Genomic DNA, 20,805 nt, shown 5'->3' on the forward strand with positions numbered 1-20,805 from the left:
ATAAAATGGACCATCATAGACGCACGTCAGCTGCCGATTTTCGCAACGTTACGATTTCCCCATATCATGGTAATTCTTGATATGTTCCGTGAGATTATCCTTCCGATTGAACCGCTTCTGGCAACCGGGAATGTAACAGACATATGAACGAGGGCATATGTGGATCGTCTTGACGTGTCGCAGTAGATCCACGTCTCGGTTGAAAGATGGCTTGGATGGACAGCCTTCCCATTTGCACTTAAAACGGCGGGCTCTTTAAGCATGGTTCATTAGCCATATATACATGCAACAAGAGTATATGCAAGAATTGTGACGTACCTTTTGTGAGATAGATTACCTTTTGGATTTTGCTCATCACTGGCATTGGCGACTTGAGTGTCTTGAATGGGGTCGACAGTAGCAAAGTCGAGGTTGTCAGACTCGAGGGATTGAGGAGTGTGAGATATGGAATCGAAGATAACATCGCTCCCTACTCCAGAACCCGTACTGAGATAGCCTTGACTTGTGATTGGTGTCCACGGTTCAATGCCATTAAGCGATTGGTATAATGCTTCTGGCTGGACAGTCTCTGCTGTTGAAGGGGGCATTGGTGTTTCGTTCCATGTAGGGTCGGCCTGCATGATTGGAAGGTCGGGCGTTATAAATGGAATCTGGTCAACGATGGGATATGTATTGTTGGAGAACCGACAACCTGAAGACATGGAAGTTGGGTCTACCAACAGATTTTCGATATTGCTGGTTGTCATTGGAAGGCCGTCGTCATTCATTGAACCGGGTGCTACAAATGAAGACATAGTAGAGGCGCAGCTCAACTTGATGAATAAGATATTGTCTTGGGTGTTTTGTGATGAATGAACAGAATGTACCAAAGAAGAGTTAGAAAAGTAGAGAAAGGGCTAAGAGAACAAACACAGTTGTGGATTGGTGATGAAAATGAAGAGCATTCCAACAGCAGATGCAGAGGGCTATATATGTCCTTATAGGAATACTGAGGTCACCAAAATTTGCAGTCTATTCAGCATCTACTCTCGGGCTCCTGTCCACCTTGGTACCAGATTCTGGCATTCGCCAATCACAGCCGTTTGTCGATAACTCGCGGCTTGCCCGACGATGTGGGGCGATCTTCGTCCAGATTCTGGAACTGGCCAATGACTGCCTGGCAGATGATACAGAATATTGGTATCCACCAATTCTGGCACTGTCCAATGGCATGGAAGATAAATATGGCACACCCTCAGCCTTGTCCATCCATCCACCCTTCCTTCCTCCTTCCAGTTTTCTTTTCTTTCTCTCATATCTCACGTTTCCATCAGACTTAAAAGCTCTGGGACAAATACAGATGCTTTGAATCTACATTTTCAACCCTCAGATTGCCCGCCGCTACTCAAAACCAATGCCCCGACCATCGAGCGAGATCGCGATCCCCGAATCAGTATGGGAACAACACAAAAAGATCATCTGGAATTTATACATCCACCAGAATGGAAAGAAGAAGAAGGTTATGGAGATTATGGAAGCAGAGCATGGATTTAATGCAACGTATTTGCCCTCTGAATATCGTCACCTGTATGAAACTAACCGTGGGAAATGCAACAGGGACTGGCAGTTCGAGGAACATTTTAAGAAATGGGGGTTTCGCAAGAACTTCAGAGCAGAGGAATGGAAGGCGATACAGCATCATATCTTGAAGCGAAAGAATGCTGGCCGTCCAGACAGTGACGTTTACGACAATGGTCTTTTGGTTCCCAAGAAGAAGGTGCAAAAGGGAACATACCGAAACGGGACCATCTCAACCGTGGAGAGGTTTACCAAATGTATGCTTCTCTTATCTGCATATGCTATCTTGTATTACTGACCATGGTGGTTACAGGTCCAAGTCCAAAACTGCCTGCTGGAGTTGTTGTCTGTACACCGCCGGCATCAGTGGTTCAGTGGCCAAAGACAGGTAACTTGCCCTGGGTATCTTTTCATACGATGCTTGTCTCGCGTGGTATGCACTTCAGATATCAGTTCCCTGTTCGATAACTGATATAAAACAGCTGTTCAATTCCAACCCAAAGATTTCAACCAAATCATAGGAGGTGAGATATCTGCACCTAGATCAAGCACAGCTGGAGTCGATTTTGCTATGCAGATATTTCAACGACACAATCCCCCGTTACAAGAGGAAAGAGAAGACAAGACAGAACTTGCTTACATACTGCAATCTACGATGCCCGAGATGCATCCTGGAGAGCATCTTTCGACTGCCCATGCACTTTCAAATCCAATAAATCACGATTCAATTCCAGCACTTGTTCGGATGTTGGGTTATGCCTTATCGAATCGTCTTGTTCCTTCAGACACTAATGAAAAGTGCTACCTGTTAGCCAAGAATAGTGGGATCCTGCAAACGATACTATCAGCCCCCGGGTCAACTTCGGAATCACTGGCAGAAGCTTTGATTCCACTTGCAATAGAAGATCAATCCACCTCAGTTATGGAATTGCTTCTAAGTCATGTGGATGTCAATCAAACCGTTGTAGGTCAATCGCTTCGTTCCCATACATTGTTTCAGTATGCACTTTCAAAACAGAAGTTTGAAATGATCTCCTTCTTGCTGAAAAAGGGGGCGAGAATCGACTTTCCCCAAAGGACAGATATCGCCCGCGCATTCTTGTACCTACGCCACCATAGGACTTCAGAAATGGAAGATTTCCTGGCCAATATCGGAGCCGGGATTGATAATATCAGAAGACTCGCTATAGATGGCTCGAATCGGAGGAAACAGCTAGCGGTTATTTTGTTGTCCATTGGAGATAACATCAATGCTCTCGATCAAGACGGCAGGTCTCTTCTACATCATGCAGTGTCAAATTCGTGTTCCAGACTCGTCAAACAGCTACTATCATTTAATGCTGATTTCCATTTAAAAGACAAAAGGGGGTGGACTGCCTTGCACCACGCTACGATGAATATTCTCCAGAGGGCTGGTCGTCATGCCAAGGCCGCATTGAGAATGGTTAAAACTCTCCTTGACTACGGCGCTGATGTAAATCTCACCAATTGTGATGGATATACCCCTCTTGACTATGCCATTCGGCGAGAAAACAAAGAGCTGATTGAGCTCCTGCTCACGGCTGGTGCGGATGTGACCAACTTTGACTTGGGCGCCGAATCAGCCCAGGACGAAAAATCTCTCTCTTATATCTTAGGCTTTAGACGCAGAGACTTTGGCTTTTTGCGTCCTTTGAGCGCTCAGTGGGCCAAAATGAAACGAGCAACTCTCTTCGCAGCCGCGATGGATGATCGTGAGCTACTAAAAAAGATTTTACACTCCGGAGGCAAAGTTGATGAACCTTCTCGCCTGGGAATTACTGCTTTGACAGCGTCAGCATGTCGAGGCAATATGGAAATAGCGCAACTTCTTCTCCAGCATGGTGCCGATGTCAATGGCCGCATTCTGACGGAGGGCAATAACCATGCCCTTATAACACCCCTCCATGCGGCTGCAAAGGACTCACGCATGGAAATGGCAAAGATGCTTCTTGCGTCCGGCGCAAGCATTGATGAGGTCTCGTCCGATGGGATGACAGCACTGGACCATGCTATAAGCAGACAAGACACGGAGATGACAGTATTTCTTCTCGACTCAGGTGCCAAACCTGAATCGTCATCGACTCCTGAGACTGCAATACAAATCGCCTTGAGATATAGAAACATGGAGGTTGTAAAAGCCCTGATTGCTGCGGGAGCAGACGTCAATACCCAATCCCTAGAAATGTCGTCTCCACTCCATATAGCGGTTCACATGAGAGGTTTGAGTGTTGTACAGATGCTCGTGCAGGCTGGTGCTGATGTCAATGCTACCGACCCTCTTCTAGGAATCACTCCTTTTCATCTGGCTGTGTCGAAGGGAATGGCAGATATTGCGCACTACCTTTTGGAGAACGGAGCAAACCTGAACTTTCAATCCCTGGCAACTATGGCCTCTCTTGAATATGCAATTATGGATGAGCATATTGATGTTCTTCATGTTTTTCAGCAAGCAGGTGCTGACTTTGGCGCGCCTGATTCATATTATCTTCGATTTGCTCAGACCCACGGAAAGAAAGCTGTTGTTCAATATCTTCACGCCAACTACAGGCCACATCTTCCGTTGGACTACGCCGAAGAGCTCACTGGATCTATCCTTCGGAAGGATTATTCCTCGCTTCTTTCCTCTTTAAATTCCGGTGCTCCAGTCAACAGTATCGACAGCCGCAATCAAACACCTCTCATGGTTGCGATAATGACCGATGATATCCCATTGGTTGAATACCTGTTGGGGATTGGCGCAGACCCCAGAGACTATTTGTCCTTGCTTTGCACGGTAGACAAGAGTTCCTCTCACATGCTTAGGATTCTGATAGCATATTGTAGGTGTATGGATTATCGGCCGAAGGGCTTTGGATGTCTTGCACTTTACGCCGCCATTCTACGGGAGAAGATTGAAATGGTCCAGATCCTGCTAGAGGGCAGAGTCAATCCAAATAATCGTTTATCATGGGGGAATTATGCTGAATGGAACCTTGGCCTCAAAGTCATACCACCGAACGTCAATCATAATCTGTCGATAGATCATTTGATGTCTTTGCTGGAGAGAAAAACCGCTCTCGATGTGGCAATCTACACTGGGAATATGGACATAGTCGAGCTGCTCCTCTCCCACAAGGACAATGCGATTGGCAATCATACGATACAATCTGCCGTGTCAGGAGCAGTTGCCGAAAGACGACTCTCAGTTCTCCCATCCCTCTTCAAATATGTCCGAGATTGGAACACCCCTAGAGAAGGTCAATTTGGGCGAACCTTGCTCCAAAAGACCGCTGAGCAAGGAATGCTTGATATTGTGAAGATGATACTCGAAGCAGGGGCTGATGTCAACGCACCTCCAGCCAAGGACGGCGGTGCTACAGCCCTTCAGGCCGCTGCGATCCAGGGCCATTATGGCGTTGTCTTATGTCTGCTTGAGAAGGGCGGGAATGTCAATGCTGAGCCTGCAGAGGTGAATGGAAGAACAGCCATCGAAGGAGCAGCTGAGCACGGCCGGATAGATATTCTTCAATTACTTCTCAATGCTGGGGCGCGAGTTGATGATGCACATTATCAGCAGGCGTTACTGTTTGCATTCAATAATGGGCATTTTGCAGCATACCGATTGCTTCAGGCGCATCGTTCTTCCTTTGATTGTGATACGGAGGATTCCTAGATTGCTTTTGATAAAGAAAGCTTCTTATGTTTTATGGATAATGCGATATGTGACACGGAAGCATCCTGGTGTAGGATATGATATTAAATATCTGGCAGTGGATTCTAATAAACATATTTTATACTTTCTACATTTACAAATGAGTGTTTTTGATGTCTTATAATATCTATATAACAAAGTAATAACCCATGACTTGACAGATGCACGGTGGATGGAGATGCTGAACGTATTATACTGCATTTCCAACACAGAATCCAATATGGCTTCAATTGATCTCATAGTACATAGACCAATGACCTACACTATGTACGAGTCGACCGTTACACCCCCGCAAAGTCCGCACGGCCAGCTCCAAACTTGCAGCACACAGAGCATATTTTGTATCCCTCACGTCCAGAACCACTCGTGATGCTTTGACTATAACAGGTAATGTTAAGAGTGCAGACATCGCATGATCCCTTAGACCTTCGCAAGGTCGGGTGTTGTCCACCCCATGAAGCTTCCAGCTGCATACCGCACTGCACGAGGGGGTCTCGCAGCCTGGTATTTCCCGTGTTCTGCATCCACCATGTCAGACTTCGCCCATATCGATCCCGTGGCTCCTCTTCTAGTGGACGGCTGCTGAGGATATGCCGGACTAGATCTTCATGGCCGCGTTGGACAGCCAGGAACAACGGCGTCAGACCAAATCGATCCCGCCGGTGAACGTCACTGCCCCGTGACATCAGCCTCTTGAAGAAGCCTTTATTTCCTGTGATGATAGTATAGAAGATAGGAGTCCTGCCCAGCCAGTCCGCATCGTCCCATCCGATCGCAGGAGCCTTCAGCAGCCGGTCAAATACCGCTTCGTTTCCCCTAGCGGCTGCCCACGAGAGTGCATTGCGCCCATAGTGTTTGTCCGTTTCTTGGAGAGATACGCCCCGTCCTATAAGCAGCTGGACCACTCCCTCCTGACTCTCGGATGCGGCGAAGCACAGAGGGGGCAGGAGCATTGGGCCCTGTTCGATGTCGCCCCCACGGTCGAGCAGCAGCTTGACCATCTCTACGCTGCCAGCGGAGATGGCTACCCCGAGAGCGCTCCACGCCTCCCGTCCTTTTCTCGTCGTGATGTCCGCCTTGCTGTCCAGTAGCAGCTCCACAACGCGTCGCTTTTCCGAGCTTCTCACGTCCCGGGGATTGTTGTACCCTACAGCGTAGTCCACCGGCCTCATATCATGTATCATGATGTCCCCGGCATTAACATCGGCATTCCGATGTATGAGTGCCTTGGTGATTTCCAAATAGCCCCGCGCTGCCGCTATGAACAGCGGTGTAATGCCTCGAGAATTGCGAGCCTCAATATCAGCGCCGCAGTCCAACAACTGCTCCACAAGTTCGACACGTCTGCCAACCACAGCAAGATGCACTGGAGTGAGGCCAATTTTATCTCGGGCGTCGATGTCGGCCCCCTGCCGGATGAGACGTTGAATGATCCGCGGTCCTTGAGGAGATGGTTGTTTCTTGCTGAGCATGGCCTGGACGAACTCTAGTAGTGCTTTCTCATCGGCCACATGCGTATCGTCGCCGTACTTCCGCAGCAAATCGACCGTCGCGTCGTGGCCTTCCCGTGCAGCCAGGCATCGTGGCGTGTTCCCAGTCGCATCGGCCACTTCGACCTCAGCACCCCGGAACAGCAGCGTCTGGACAATCTCGCCGTGGCCCCCTTGCGCAGCCCAGTGTAAAGCCGTCCTTCCATCTGTATCTTTCTCGTACACGTCCTCCTTGTCCAATAAAAGATGAACCACTTCTATATGGCCTCCTTCAGCAGCACAAGTCAGCGGTGTCCGTCCACGCAGCGAGTCCATGAATTCTTCCGGATCCGGTCCCTTTAGATCTATGATGCTATCCATGGCCATTTGGTAGAGAATTTCCATTCGATGCTCCTTGAGGAAATGACCTGCGTATAGCACTGAGTCGAATTGCGCCTTTTCCTTCAGAAGCCCCTTTACAAAGGATCGGTGACCATTTCGGGCGGCCACCAGTAGAGCCATGCGGTACTTCTCATCGCAGTCGGTCTCTAGCGGGTTGCTTTTCGTTCCGATAATTGGGAGTTTCATATCACTGGACTGCGCGGACGGAGGATGAGAAGATGGCATTGTGATGTACTAGGAATGGAATGATATATATGAATAAATAGAAGTTGATGTTTGGTGATTGTTATCAAAGGTTGGTATTTCCGCCATCTATATAGACCGACAGCAAAGCAAGGGGGAGTTGGGCTAGGCTACAGGCCGTTGTTGCCTGCTTATGCAGCCAGAATTCTTACAAGTAGATGCATAAGACACATCCATACTGTTTGCAGTATGTGTTGCAAACAAGAACAATCATGTTTCTAAGAAGACACGTGCTTCTGCCTGGAAATGACGGTGTAACCACATATGGATAAATCATGATTGAGCTATCTAGAACAGGCCATTATCATTATCCTTCTCATTGTCGTTTTTATTCTACATGTGAGCATGCTTAAAGGAGTACTAATATCCAGGATTACAGTATTTAAAAATGATTGGCTGGATGAGGATACAAGCTTAAAATAGCGCCAGTTCGGACACCCGTTTCGGCTTAGTGCGTGGTTTATTGACACTCTCTGTCAGTTCTCCGTCTTGAGCGAAATTCTACGCAACCAACCCATATCATACAGCAGAACTACCGCAGACTTTCGGTCATGTCTGAACAAGAAACTGTCCAGCTTTCTCCTCAAGACTCTGGACGCAATTTGCAACTACACGGCCCCCCGTGGGGTTTAGAGAAAATCTACGACTACGAAACTGGCGGTCACCATCCGATCCATCTCGGTGATCGACTGGGCAATGACGGGAAATACCGTGTGATTCACAAGCTGGGCAGTGGCGGGTTTGCAAATGTCTGGTTGTGTCAGGCTCTCGATCCAACGCCAAAATATGTAGCGTTGAAGATTATCATGGCTGATTTCTCAGGTGATAACTGTCCTGAGTTGAAAGTTAATAAAGTGAGACAGCTGAACATTTGCAATGATTCAATATGCCTGCCACTAGACCAGTTCAAAATAACTGGGCCGAATGGAGAGCATTGGTGTTTTGTTTACCCTCTGGCTGGACCGGCGGTTTCTTCCATCAACCATATATTTGAGGATCATGACAAAACGTTGCGGAGGATTGCTCTCCACACTGTTGAGGCTATGGCTTCATTACACGAACATGGTATTTGCCATGGAGGTCAGTGTTACTTCTACTTCTAACATGCCATGTCTGACAAATCTAGATTTCACCCCCCACAACGTACTGCTCCGGGTAACCGGTCTCGACGGCCTGTCTGAGGAAGAAGTCATCAAGATATTAGGTGAACCGAAAACATTTAAAGTCACTACCTGCGCTGGGGAGATCCCACCGGAGACAGCAGCCAAATATCTTGTTATTCCTGTCGAATTTGAACACGTGGATGTTTCATTCCTTCGTGATGAGGTCTATGTTATCGACTTTGGTGAATCTTTTAGTATATCAGATTCACCAGAGTTGGGAACTCCGAAGAGCTACTCTGCGCCTGAGATTTTACTGGGTGAAAAGCCAGGCCCTGGGAGTGATATCTGGGCCCTTGCATGTACACTGTTCAGCATTCGAACTGGAAGGAAGCTATTTACTATGTTTGACGATGATGCTGATGAATATCTTTATTTCATGGCTCTATTCTTCGGGATTATGCCAGAACCATGGTGGTCAACGACCTGGGAGCACCGCCGGAGATGTTTTGAAGATGAGCCTGACTCAGAGGGACGTCCTGTTATAAAGGGTTCCACTGACGAGGCCCGGGGGTTTGAAAAGCGGGTTGAAGCTGGGTTTGAGTATGAAGTACAGTCCGGTGGAAAATTTGAAACAGTACATCGTGACATTCCGCCAGAGGAAGTGATGCTGTTTGTTGACCTTTTGATGAAGTTGTTCCGGTTTAAACCTGAGGAACGGCTATCTGCCAGAGATGCACAGGACCATGAATGGTTTGATCTGGGGATATAGACATGGTATTGTTGATTATTTTCTCATGAAATTCTTATGTATATCCATCAAATGACTCTCCATTCCCAGTAAAAGACTCTCAATGCCACCGTTCGAGCTGAAGTAAATTGGCTCCTATACAGCTTGTGCAAATGCATCTGGAGCGTCCTTCTTGCCAACTTGCACTTGTCCAGATCAAACCCATTAATCCACGCAATTCTAAACCCACCGGGTGGATAGAAATAAGTCTCCAGTGGCATTGCTGCATTATACCCTATCGTAATACTGCTCACACCGAAAGCAGCCTCCATCTGTCGTAAATAATCCAGTGTCAGGGCTGTCCCGACTTTGGCATACTCGACATCGTCGAACAATACCACACTGTACCCAGTTTGCATCTTCGACTCGGTAAACGAAGGCCCTGTCCATCCTTCGCCGCAATACAGATCCACCAGGGAGGTCAGAAACCACGATCCATATACATCCGCCCACTGGGGCGATAATCGCAAATGCACCTCGATGATCTTTCCCCCAATCGTTTCCATGTTCAGCATTCCGGTATATCCAGACAGGTGCTTCTCGATGAAGCCGGTGATATACTCCTCTAGACCACCGCCAACCTGGATATTGATCTCCCAGTAGTCCCATGTTTGATCTGGGCCAGGAAATCCCCTCGTATGCGAGAACCAGACCGGCTTCCCAGACACCACGGCAATGTCTGTGCTGTAGTGCTCGCCCGTCAATAAAGCAGACCACATGTGGCCGGCGGTGACAGAGCGCCAGTAGTCATCCTGTGTCTTGATAACCCGTGCCTCGGCACCCATGCCTCCGAGGTTGTAGATAGGCTTGCTGAATATAGGAAACAAGTCGTCGCCAGGACGAGTCTTGTGAGGACCGCATTTGATTCCTTGTAGCTCGGCAATGGCGAGCTTATTACACACCCAGCGGAATTCAGGGTAAAGTCCATAGGCATCAGGGTCGCCGGTGGGAATAATGCAGTCTGCCGGACAAGGCGCTGATTCAAACAGCCGGCGGCTACGAGGGTTGTATAAGATTGGCATGATGGATATATTATGGGAAATGACGAATAAACAGTGTTGATTGCGCCATTGCTACCCCTGCGTGCTACTTATAAGCCAGAGCTGGCGAGCCGTAATTCCGAGTGTCATCTGCTGAAAAGACTTTCAATCCCCACGTCATCGGCCTCTACCGAACCCACTTTCCAGCGCATTCTTTCGGTTCGACAAGTCGCCCAAACACGAGTTCATTCACCTGGCATGATACATGGATAATGTCTGTCAATTTTTCTTTTTGTATATCAATTACCATCGAGTTCTTTTTGGCCTATCCATACAGTACAAGCAATATCTACCAAGCACCTCGTGGATGACACTGTTAGGTCATGACGTCATGTCTATCGTCGGCTTCAGCTATGCACTATGCAGATCTTCATGCTATGATCTGAAAATGAAGTAATGCAGCTCAGAGTGAAATGTCTGAGTCTAACAGACTTTTCAGCCAGGTCATTTTCATCATCGATTTAGACTACGCGGAATTAAACTTCGCAGCACACAGCATCATCAAAAATGGAGGGTTGGGTAAAGTATCTTAATCATACAATCACACTGACACGGTTGCATGTGGCTACTTGATATTTTCACCATAGAAGCCTAAAGCTATTGAATATCTTTATTATTCACCAGTTATTGGAGCACAGTTCTTGCATAAATAATTTCAACAACGGACCGAAGTGGTTAATTAATTCTATTTCTACTCTATTGCCAACTGTTTTCAAAGCGGCAGTAGACAAGCTTTTCTGATATATAAATTTCTGTTGAAATATTAATTCCATGAAGATTCTCATGGTGATTACCTTTTTAATCGAATGGATATAAGCATCGCGTCAATCCCAGAGCCGTCGGCAAGAACCATGGCCCAAAATCGCATCCACCGGATTCGATCCAATGAATTACCGTCAATTAACCAGCCATCAATTAAAGTCAATTCTAAAATGCTACGTTACCTGAGACAGCACTCGTCGGCATAGCCTGCCATTTGAAGTGGAACCGAACCATATCGTGATATCTCCATGTTTTCTCGCCAATCATATTCTCTCCTCGGAATATCCTGCATTCTGTCATGTCGATCCAGCAGCTACCGTTACCCCCGCAATATATGTCGGGGATACTTTGCGGGGTAGAAGGCACCAAGCACTGCGTTCTGTCTTGGGATTTAGCCCCTGTTTATACAGCTTGGTCTAGCCTGATCAAGGTAGATTATGCATATCTCATTACTGCTTATGCAATGGCGGGTGAACAGTCGGGTGTAGCTTCCTAATAGAAATGATACCTTGGGTCTGAAGATTGTCTTATCATGGACGCATACCTTGACAATGTCTTATCTGCCACGTTGTGAGCAGTATTTATTCATAACAGTACACTCACTCTAATCAGCACTCTATTCAAATTCTAAAATTATATTGCACCCCATCATGGCACCCCAAATAGTCGACCTCTCTGATCCGAGGATTCAACCCGGAAATCAAATTGATGCGGAACTAGTCCATACATTTTCAGAAAATGAGAAAGCTCCGCCACCTCCTCAAGATGCATTTGGAGATGAAGAATTCGCCGAGGTCAAATACAAGGTTCTCAAGTGGTGGTGAGTCGGTTGCAACGCATCTAAGTTATATACACTCATTGACGATCCGACTATGACAGGCAAGGCGGTATGCTCATGATCGCTGAGACAATCTCCCTCGGCATCCTTACCCTTCCCAAGGCCATGGCATCATTGGGCTTCGTACCGGGTCTTATTATTCTGGTCGGACTAGGTATCATTGCAACATATACGGGATACGTGATTGCACAGTTCAAATGGAGGTTTCCACATATCTCCAGCATGTCTGATGCAGGATACCAGCTGCTCGGCCCAATTGGGAGGGAGCTTGTCGGGTTCGCCCAGATACTGTTCCTTGTCTTCATCATGGCCAGTCATTTGGTGACGTTCAGCGTGGCTATGAATACCCTCACACACCATGGAACGTGCTCTATAGTATTCGGTGTTGTCGGGCTGATTGCCTCGTTTATCTGCACTCTTCCACGAACATTGGCCAAAATGACCTGGCTTTCAGTTGCTTGTATGTCCCAATGCCTCCTTTTGCGATTGATTAAATGCTAATGATGACAAGCTTTTATCAGTATCCTGATAGCAGTGTTTATTACTATGGTTGCTGTCGGTGTTCGCAAATCTAGCGACGTTATTATACATGCCACTGCCCAGCCGAGTCTGGTTACTGGTGTTACTGCCGCAGCCAATATTACTTTTACATATGGTATGCTTTCTTTATATAGAGCTTTATTTACAGAAGGTACTAATCTATACAGTCACACACAACACCTTCTTTTCCTTCATCGCAGAGTTTGAGGATCCACGGGACTTCCCCAAAGCACTGGCCCTTCTCCAGACAGTCGACATATCCTTATACATTGTCACCGCCGTGGTCATCTATTACTTTACCGGGAATAATGTGACATCTCCAGCTCTCGGATCAGCTGGTCCGCTGATAGCAAAGATTGCATACGGCATTGCTCTACCAACCGTAAGCACTTCCTCACTTCCTCACTACAGAATACTAAGAGACAGATCATCATTGCCGGCGTCATGAACGCCCACATCGCCGCCAAAACCATCTATCTCCGCGTCTTCGCCGGCACAGACCGCATCCATAAACGCGATCTCGTCGCTACTGGTTCCTGGATTGGCATTGGTTTAGCACTCTGGATTGTGGCGTGGATTATTGCCTCGGCAATTCCTGTCTTTGATGATCTGCTCAGTCTTATGGTAAGTTTTTTTCTATATAAATGAGGTAAGCAGACTGACTGTGATAGACTTCGCTATTTGCCACTTGGTTTACATTCACCCTGCCTGGCATGTTCTGGTTTTACATGAATAGGGATGTATGGTTTTCGTCGCTCAGGAAGTTGTGTCTCACGCTTCTTAATACATTTATCATATGCATAGGTCTGCTTTTGGTAAGTTTCTGGTTCAGAGCTGGTAGTACAGGACTAATGTCATTCAGTGCGGTCTTGGTGTTTATGCTTCTGGAAAAGCGATCCATGACGATGCTTCTTCTGACAGCTTTTCATGTGCGGATAATTCATGATGTATGATTATATTTTTCCAAGTTGAGCATTAGAATACTTAGACATTCTTAGACTACATTTCATCAATTGATTCACTTGAAATGCTGCTCAATAAAATCCAAAGTATTTGAATCAACAAGTGATGTATTATAGAGTATGAAATTTCTCTTTGGGAGCTTCCACCAATAATGTAACCCCCATAGCCATCCATAGACTCGCTCAATCCTGGCTGTCATCACCTGGTAGATCTTGCGCAGTGATGGTTACTTTGTACATAGACAGCAGACTGATAATGCCAGGGTCGATAATTGCAATGCTCATGTTGAATTCAAATAATTACAAACAAGAAAAGTTCATATTTGTTATCTATAGCTAGGTACGTTATGTTGTGATGGAGTCGCCGGCATGCGTTTCCAATTCGGGTCGATCCCCGCATTTTGGATGTCGGTATGACCTGCCAGAACGGAATGTTTGGGATATTATCAAGGCAACCAGATTGGATCGTGTGTTTTCTATCTTTCTTAATATTTCGTTCCTTCGTTTACTTCTAGGAATGCTATATTCTTCAATAACCATTTATTGCTGGATCAATCGCTGATAACTATCAAACTAATATGCAGCATCTACTCAGACTGCTCTGGTTACTCAGGAATAAGCTGATGGGGCTATGTGTTGAAGATGATATGTAATATACAATGTCAGTGTATGATGATGTTATTCCAAAGTACTATAGACAATCCCTTCCATATTGGCTGTAGATCAACGAGATATATTCTTTAATTGTGTGGCATCAGTCGTCGGTTCTTCATCTGAATCCTCCACAGTCGAGTCATAGAAAAGTCAAACAAATCCACAATTTGCTTCAGAAAGCCAAGCACAATCTGCTCTTTGTTTACGATCTGCCACGTCGGTTTGTACTTGATATCATGTTCAATCTCAGCCCATGCATGCTGGAAAAGCGATATAACTTGTATCTCAATGAGTCCGTCAGTCGCGAGATGGTGTCTCTCCATGTCATCTTTTCGCATCCACACTCGAAAGTGATGGGCTGTATATCCTTTTCTACCCCTGGCAGCCTCTTTATTATTGGCTCTGTCAGGAAATATCCTCGTCTCTTTCACCTTAAATCTATCATGCAGGATCGACTTCACTCTCGCCCGATCCGCGGCGTAGTAAAGAATGATGCGCACCCCCGCGAGATCAACAATGTCTTTATCGATCTCCTCTATAGTAGTATATGCATGACCGTGTTTCTGCCGTTGGATGAGTTTATTTTCCAGACTCTTGGGGTCTTTGGCGCGATTCGACACCCAGTTTCGGAGGTGTGCTTCGTCTAGGGATTGTTTGCAGATCCTGGCTGTCACTGCTGCTGTTCTTTTATAGGTGTGTATTTGATCTGAATAGAGCTGGACGTATTGGTTGATGATGTTGTTTTCTTCCATATTGCAAATTTCTCATAAGTTTGTCGCTGTAGTATCATATAGTTTGTTTGGTACTTATCTATATATAATCTAGCACAACAGAATCTCGCGTTATTGTGAGCTTTTGACAAATTGTTAGAGTATTTGCCTCATCGTCATCGACTCGGATCCCCGGAATAGTCATGCCAGATACGGATATCGATCTATTGATTTACTGTTTTCGTTGGTGGCGAATTGTACAGGTATACTCCACTGAATGGCGGTTGGCTGAACGGTAATGGTTCCACCACGGCCAGCCGATCCAATCGGAACAGATTATCAGAACTGCTGCTTCTCCATTCCATTATTATACCTATCCGTTTGAAGAGGAAAAACAAACAGAAGACAGGCAAAAAAAAAAAAAAGAAGAAGAAGAAGAAGAAAGGCGCCACCCGGGATCGAACCGGGGTTCTCAGGAACCTTGAATCTCAAAACCTGATGTCCTAACCACTAGACTATGGCGCCTACAAAGACCAGAACGCAGACTTATTGATTCATGAGCTCTCCGCTTCATGGCGAATGACTATACACCCAACCAACCCCCCATCACGATACTCGTCAACCCACTAACAACACCCAACGACCCAACCATCGCATCCCATCCTGCAGCATCACAGATAAGCCCTGCCCAGATAGGCCCTACCACTAATCCACCCGCAAATGCCATGCTTGATAGCCCAAACCCCTGTGCGTACGGACTCGACGATCCAAATATCCCGGGCGAGTCGCTTTCCATGCTTTCAACGGCGTAGGATATCTCCGCCATCAACGGGGATAGGACGAGCTGCATTGAGATGCCGATGAGGAAGAGGAGAGCGCATAGTAGGACCTTACTTTCGGTGCTGTCGTTGACGATGGCGCGTAGGATGACTAGACACGGGGATGCGAGTAGGAATCCTGCTGTTCCGAAGTAGCGGGGACCCCATCTATCAGTGAGTGAGCCTATCAACGGACCGAGAAGAGATGGGAGGGCAAGAGGGAGGAAGATCAGTCCTGCTGCGGTGGAATCCCAGTTGAAGCGTTGCTGGACGAAGAGAGAAATGACGGAGTCGAATGCAGATGTTAGACAGGACTGGACGAAGCTGCCAAATAGTGCGACTGCGAGGCGACGGGATTGGAGTAGGAGAAGTAGTGCCGGTCTGCCTGGATCTGATGTATATCTCCCTTCAATAAGAGGGCTTGTTTCGTCGGCTACTTCTCGACTCTCCGATGACTCTGCTGCATCTGGTAAACACAGTCGAAGCACAAAATCCACACCAAGAAGCACAAAGCACATCCCAAACACAGCATAATAACCTCCCTTGTCGAATACAACACCCCCCAATAGAGGCCCACTCAGACTGCCTGCATTGATACCTATCCCAACATACCCCATCGCCTCTCCAATCCTGCGCTGTCCAACCTTGTCAAGCAGCAATGCCAGCCCAACCGTCCACACTATCCCTGCAGAGACACCTTGCAAGCCACGGCCGACAGCCAGAAAAGCAATATTCCTTCCCAGACATCACATGAGGGTTGCCGCGGCTAATGACCCAAGACCAAAAAGATAGGGAAGACGGCGGGACAGACGATCTGCTACATAACCACACAAGGCTGAAATAAAAGGTTAGTTATACAACCCTACTTAGGTATCATGTATATACTCACGAGAAGCAATCAAGAGGCCTGCCCCGTGGATTGCCAGAAGAAGCGAGGTCCACAATTGAACTGTTGACATTAGTCGCTTTGTTCATGGAGTATGCTATTCTCAATATACCATTTTCCAACGCTACACCGGCCCTCTCGGCGATTGAGAAGGGGATAACCGGTACGATAACACCATACAGAAAAGTGTCCTGCACGCAGATCTTCATTAGTGATGTGGATATTTTGTATTTAGGTAACCTCACCGTAAAAATAGCCATGCTTATTACTACAATGGCAAAGGCCTGGGTCGAACGGATTGACATATCTTGTTTGTTGAGCATCGTGGTCCTGGACATAGACTCCAATGGAAGAATTCAATGCTTAAATAGAGCAATAGGAACTGAATTGATTCAATGTTATTTATATTATACTAAGCAATGGAGTTTTCCTTTCCTAGTCCTTAATGTCTGCCAATCTAGCAATGATATTATGCATCCAGACCCAGTTTTATTCACACTCACCATGAGACATGATGACTCATTTCTTGGCGCTTCACTTGCCTGCTTAACTTGACTGCTGCAGTATAATACATCTATCATCGAAAAATCGAATCCTCTAATAATGAAGCCTTGATACCTTACTATACCTACATAAAGTATGCAGCAGGTGCTCATTTTATTGCACCAAACAGGAAAGGCTGCTTCCAAGATGAACCAATAGGAATTCACCCCGCAGCGGATCCGCCTTATCTCCATGCGGGGTAGCGTCCCTATCTTATCATCCACCATGAATGGACTCTCTTCTTATTTCTCCTTCATTATTCGACAGCAGCACCTATTTTCAAGGAACACGGGATACCGCTCTCCATAAACAGTGACATCATGACCGGCCCTCGAATCCCTGGAAAGAAACCACGGAAAGTGCGAGGTAAACGACACGTCTGCAAGGGGTTAGTTATCCGTCCCGGCTGATGATGTTTAGGGTGTTATAACTGCTCGCAACGGCGTATCAACTGTGACCGGGGTGCACCAGCCTGCCAGAAATGTATTAAGAAGGGCCTGGAGTGCCTTGGTTTAGGGAAAAGGTATCGATTCAACGATGGTGTTGCGTCTCGGGGGAAGTGGAGTGGAAAGTCGATGCCGGTTGGGGATATAGAGTATTATTGCCGTCTTGCACTTCTAGGGACCTTATGCTGATGAATATCTGTATTCAGAAAACACCCAAAAAAGCGAAAACAAGACAACCCCAGCGCTGGCGATGACAGTGTTTATAAATCCGAAGAGAACAAACATGATCCACCCTGGAGTCTGGATCACGTCGACCACCAAGCCAGATTCCTCCTTGGATATTGTGAGTCCTCTCATCCCTTGATACCGGACAATAATAACACTCGCAGTCGCAGAAAAGATCGCCCCAGTAATGGTAGCAATCGACATCGCCTCCAACGGCTACCGCGATCTCATCTTACCAATCTGCGACGAAGACACTGTCATCCGAAGCGCCGTCCTAGCAACAGCTGCGTTCCATCTCTCGATCCACCAAACACAATGGAAGGAAATAGCAGTACGGTATCACATGGCCGCTATCAGGGGGCTGAACCAACGGACGAAAGAAGACGGTGTAGGCGATACCATCGTCTACTCGAATCTGTCTACGATGATTATCCTCTTAATCGAGGAAATGGTTACTGGGGGGAGGGACTTTGTGATACTTCTCCGCATGGTGAAGTCGTTTATCGCGTCGCAAGGGGGAGAGGGGGAGATTGAGCGCCACCCGGTGGGGTGTTTTCTCATGCAGCAGATACGGAAGTATGTATCGGCTAATCTATCTTGCTGTTTCCTTTGCTAATTAATGGTAGAATGTCTCTCTACGCAGAGCCATTGCTATCCGAAGAGTCCGCCATTACCACTCTGGCAAACGTATCGAATAGGGATCTGGACTTTCTATACAGCTGCATGAAAGCACACCCAGAGCACTCTGAGGCTATTCTCAAGCTGATCGGCCTAATACGCAAAGCATGTAACATCTACATGTGCCGAGCAACAAGTGTGCCAGCTGAAGCCATTACCGATTTAGTTGAGAGCTTCATAAATGAGACGGCGACATTCAATGCAACCTCACCAGGCGGTCATATCCTTGTCTGGGCATTCTTCATCGTCGGAGCAGAATGTTCTTCCGAACGACATAGGAGTTTTATTATGAGTCAATTACAGAATCTCTGGGTCTGGACGGGGTTCGCCAATACTTTATACGCTATCAGAATACTGCAAAGTGTTTGGCAAGAAAGTGAAAACAGGAACTGGACACAGGTGATAGCTAGAAACGTGGAGGTTTTCATCATGTAGATACATTGTACTTGGGCTATATCAGCTCGACCTCAAGTCGTGGTCCTTTGTATCTCTTGTTTGCGTGGATAATCCAATTAATCAAGGAGAAAAGAGCCATGGCACCGATCACAAGGGATGAATAATCTAGAAATTATTAGTTTGTGTATATCATAATATCAAGTTACGTACTCATATTTCCAGCATCAACCGGCATCTCAGATGGAAAGTTATAAAACACCAATGTCATAAGCCCGAATGCAATCGTCATCATATTAGCCACCCATCCAAAGATGCCTAGATTGAAGTAGCGATGAGAAGGTAGATACGCTGTTGAACGACGGCGGAAGAGTAACAGCGCAGCGGGAAAGACGAAAGACACCTGCTGTAAGATGAGACCTGTTCCGATCAGGGCATTGAATGCTGTTGACGATGCTAGATATATACATCCGATGATGAAAATGACTGCCGAGTTCGCAATGAGGGCGTATACAGGCACCTCGAGATGAGGATGAATTCGGCCGAGATATGTCGACATGATCAAAGCATTGTCACGAGCAAATGCCCAGGTGAGACGGGAAGATGTCTGCTGGCATCCATTGAGAGAGAAGAATGCGATGGCTACCAGGAGAAAGATGAAGACCGTTGCTGCAGCAGTCGAGCGTGTTGCCTGTATGTATATCTCGTAGATAGGGACACTGTGGATATTAGTTGCTGACGATAGAAATGGAGGAGATGGTAATACTCAGTTGCCGACTCAACGACAGCATTCATATCCGTCAAGCTGTAAAGCATGGCAATGACAAAGGCAAACGAGGTGGCGAATCCAATAATGGCAGTGCTCATCAAGGCAAAGGGAACAGCCCGTGATGCATTGCTGCATTCTTCTGCGAGATGAATGGCTCCGTCTATTCCAGCATAGATATAATGCGGGTTGATCATTCCAGTGAGAAAGGCGATGCCATTCGACTGCCAGCCCGACTCGTTGATAAATGTCGTCCATACAAATTCAGACGATTGTTTATGCGGTGATCGAGCAAGACAGGTGATGAAGATAATAGCAAAGGAGGATAGAGATACAACGACTATTCTGTTAGATCGGGTATACTCCAAACAACAAACAACTCACAGCCAACATCATGAATCCAAGAGGTCTTCCGGAGACCGAATATATTGTACACCAGAACAATGAGATTAGCAACCTGGTAGATGAGAAAGTAATGCCATCTTTGGGCCTCGTATCCTTCGTGGTAAGTAATGGCCATCGAGATGATAAACTGCGCAGGAAGAATAGTGACACCAGCACTGATGGACACCCAGCTGAAGATATTGACTGCACCGCATGCATAGCTCTGATATCGTCAGTACTGTATATAGTATTATAATTAAAAACCCACCAGAACACGGCTATAACCCTTCGGACTCAGAATAGACGTCCAATGATACTGACCACCAGCAGTGGGATACACACTGGCCAGCTCAGCCAGCGTCAACGCACAGCATCCACCAGCAACAAGCATTACAATCATTCCATACAGCAACAGCACTGTGCCGCCCTGGGCAATGCCAATAGCCAGTGTACCAACAATCCCAGCCCAGCTGTTGCAGATATTCCATCCACCGCATATGATCTGGAAGGTTCCCAGGTCGCGTTTTGTCTGTTGCGAGAGGCCGAGGAGTTCGAGGTTGACGGACTCTATCGTGCCTTCTGTTTGGCTTTCTATTGATCGTCAGATAAATAAGTATGAGATACTATTCATGCGTACCCTTTTTCTGAAGGTCATCGTTGGTTTTGAATGTGTCTGTCATAGTGGCTGTTGTAGTATAGTTGAATAGATAGGATAGATATTTGCAAGGGAGCAATCAGGCCTCCTTTCATCACTTTTATATCCGTCGTCTCTACCCTCGGCAATCCTGTTATCATGACGCTGTCAGGGATTCTGATATGAACTGCCAACCCCGCATTTTCCATATCATCAGTAGTTGATCAAGAGCCGATCCTTATGGACGTCAGTA

General features: G+C 46.6%; 9 protein-coding genes and 1 non-coding gene across 10 annotated transcripts; 3 read left to right on the forward strand and 7 right to left on the reverse strand.

Annotated features, from left to right (window-relative positions):
- Positions 1 to 10: 10 nt before the first annotated feature.
- On the reverse strand, positions 11 to 794 carry ASPWEDRAFT_71982 (uncharacterized protein; the record flags this gene model as incomplete). The annotated part of the gene is made up of 2 exons (XM_040839221.1): positions 11 to 253; positions 319 to 794. The coding sequence occupies 2 exons, from the start codon at positions 792 to 794 to the stop codon at positions 49 to 51; spliced, it is 681 nt and encodes a 226-aa protein (XP_040684634.1). The 3' UTR covers positions 11 to 48.
- Positions 795 to 5,550: 4,756 nt separating this feature from the next.
- ASPWEDRAFT_119865 (ankyrin repeat domain-containing protein) lies at positions 5,551 to 6,441 on the reverse strand (the record flags this gene model as incomplete). Its single annotated transcript, XM_040828946.1, has 1 exon — positions 5,551 to 6,441. One exon carries the CDS (start codon positions 6,439 to 6,441, stop codon positions 5,551 to 5,553), a length of 891 nt encoding a protein of 296 aa, XP_040684635.1.
- Positions 6,442 to 7,908: 1,467 nt separating this feature from the next.
- On the forward strand, positions 7,909 to 9,260 carry ASPWEDRAFT_186910 (uncharacterized protein). Its single transcript, XM_040832159.1, has 2 exons — positions 7,909 to 8,463; positions 8,510 to 9,260. The coding sequence occupies exons 1-2, from the start codon at positions 7,935 to 7,937 to the stop codon at positions 9,253 to 9,255; spliced, it is 1,275 nt and encodes a 424-aa protein (XP_040684636.1). The 5' UTR covers positions 7,909 to 7,934; the 3' UTR covers positions 9,256 to 9,260.
- Positions 9,261 to 9,302: 42 nt separating this feature from the next.
- Positions 9,303 to 10,295, reverse strand: ASPWEDRAFT_62303 (uncharacterized protein; the record flags this gene model as incomplete). Its single annotated transcript, XM_040838638.1, has 1 exon — positions 9,303 to 10,295. The coding sequence occupies one exon, from the start codon at positions 10,293 to 10,295 to the stop codon at positions 9,303 to 9,305; it is 993 nt and encodes a 330-aa protein (XP_040684637.1).
- A 1,430-nt stretch (positions 10,296 to 11,725) lies between these two features.
- Positions 11,726 to 13,399, forward strand: ASPWEDRAFT_746623 (uncharacterized protein; the record flags this gene model as incomplete). Its single annotated transcript, XM_040839502.1, has 7 exons — positions 11,726 to 11,895; positions 11,955 to 12,373; positions 12,425 to 12,568; positions 12,621 to 12,835; positions 12,865 to 13,077; positions 13,125 to 13,268; positions 13,316 to 13,399. 7 exons carry the CDS (start codon positions 11,726 to 11,728, stop codon positions 13,397 to 13,399), a joined length of 1,389 nt encoding a protein of 462 aa, XP_040684638.1.
- Positions 13,400 to 14,082: 683 nt separating this feature from the next.
- ASPWEDRAFT_44911 (uncharacterized protein) lies at positions 14,083 to 14,857 on the reverse strand. Its single transcript, XM_040836392.1, has one exon. It carries the CDS (start codon positions 14,819 to 14,821, stop codon positions 14,156 to 14,158), a length of 666 nt encoding a protein of 221 aa, XP_040684639.1. The 5' UTR covers positions 14,822 to 14,857; the 3' UTR covers positions 14,083 to 14,155.
- A 306-nt stretch (positions 14,858 to 15,163) lies between these two features.
- ASPWEDRAFT_746626 (MFS transporter) lies at positions 15,164 to 16,743 on the reverse strand (the record flags this gene model as incomplete). Its single annotated transcript, XM_040839503.1, has 4 exons — positions 15,164 to 16,332; positions 16,429 to 16,432; positions 16,487 to 16,546; positions 16,596 to 16,743. 4 exons carry the CDS (start codon positions 16,741 to 16,743, stop codon positions 15,363 to 15,365), a joined length of 1,182 nt encoding a protein of 393 aa, XP_040684640.1. The 3' UTR covers positions 15,164 to 15,362.
- Positions 15,223 to 15,304, reverse strand: ASPWEDRAFT_t193. Its single transcript has one exon. It is a non-coding gene; the product is annotated as a tRNA-Gln (tRNA).
- A 527-nt stretch (positions 16,744 to 17,270) lies between the features above and the next one.
- Positions 17,271 to 18,936, forward strand: ASPWEDRAFT_71988 (Zn(II)2Cys6 transcription factor). The gene is made up of 5 exons (XM_040839222.1): positions 17,271 to 17,392; positions 17,447 to 17,621; positions 17,679 to 17,815; positions 17,862 to 18,273; positions 18,324 to 18,936. The coding sequence occupies exons 1-5, from the start codon at positions 17,347 to 17,349 to the stop codon at positions 18,808 to 18,810; spliced, it is 1,257 nt and encodes a 418-aa protein (XP_040684641.1). The 5' UTR covers positions 17,271 to 17,346; the 3' UTR covers positions 18,811 to 18,936.
- Positions 18,827 to 20,750, reverse strand: ASPWEDRAFT_162563 (uncharacterized protein; the record flags this gene model as incomplete). The annotated part of the gene is made up of 6 exons (XM_040829833.1): positions 20,556 to 20,750; positions 20,187 to 20,509; positions 19,919 to 20,141; positions 19,535 to 19,874; positions 18,982 to 19,487; positions 18,827 to 18,936 (listed from the first exon to the last, which is right to left on the reverse strand). Exons 1-6 carry the CDS (start codon positions 20,596 to 20,598, stop codon positions 18,827 to 18,829), a joined length of 1,545 nt encoding a protein of 514 aa, XP_040684642.1. The 5' UTR covers positions 20,599 to 20,750.
- Between the last annotated feature and the right edge of the window lie 55 nt (positions 20,751 to 20,805).

The sequence above is a fragment of the Aspergillus wentii genome (assembly GCF_001890725.1).
Source record: "Aspergillus wentii DTO 134E9 unplaced genomic scaffold ASPWEscaffold_8, whole genome shotgun sequence".
Taxonomy (NCBI): Eukaryota; Fungi; Ascomycota; class Eurotiomycetes; order Eurotiales; family Aspergillaceae; genus Aspergillus; species Aspergillus wentii.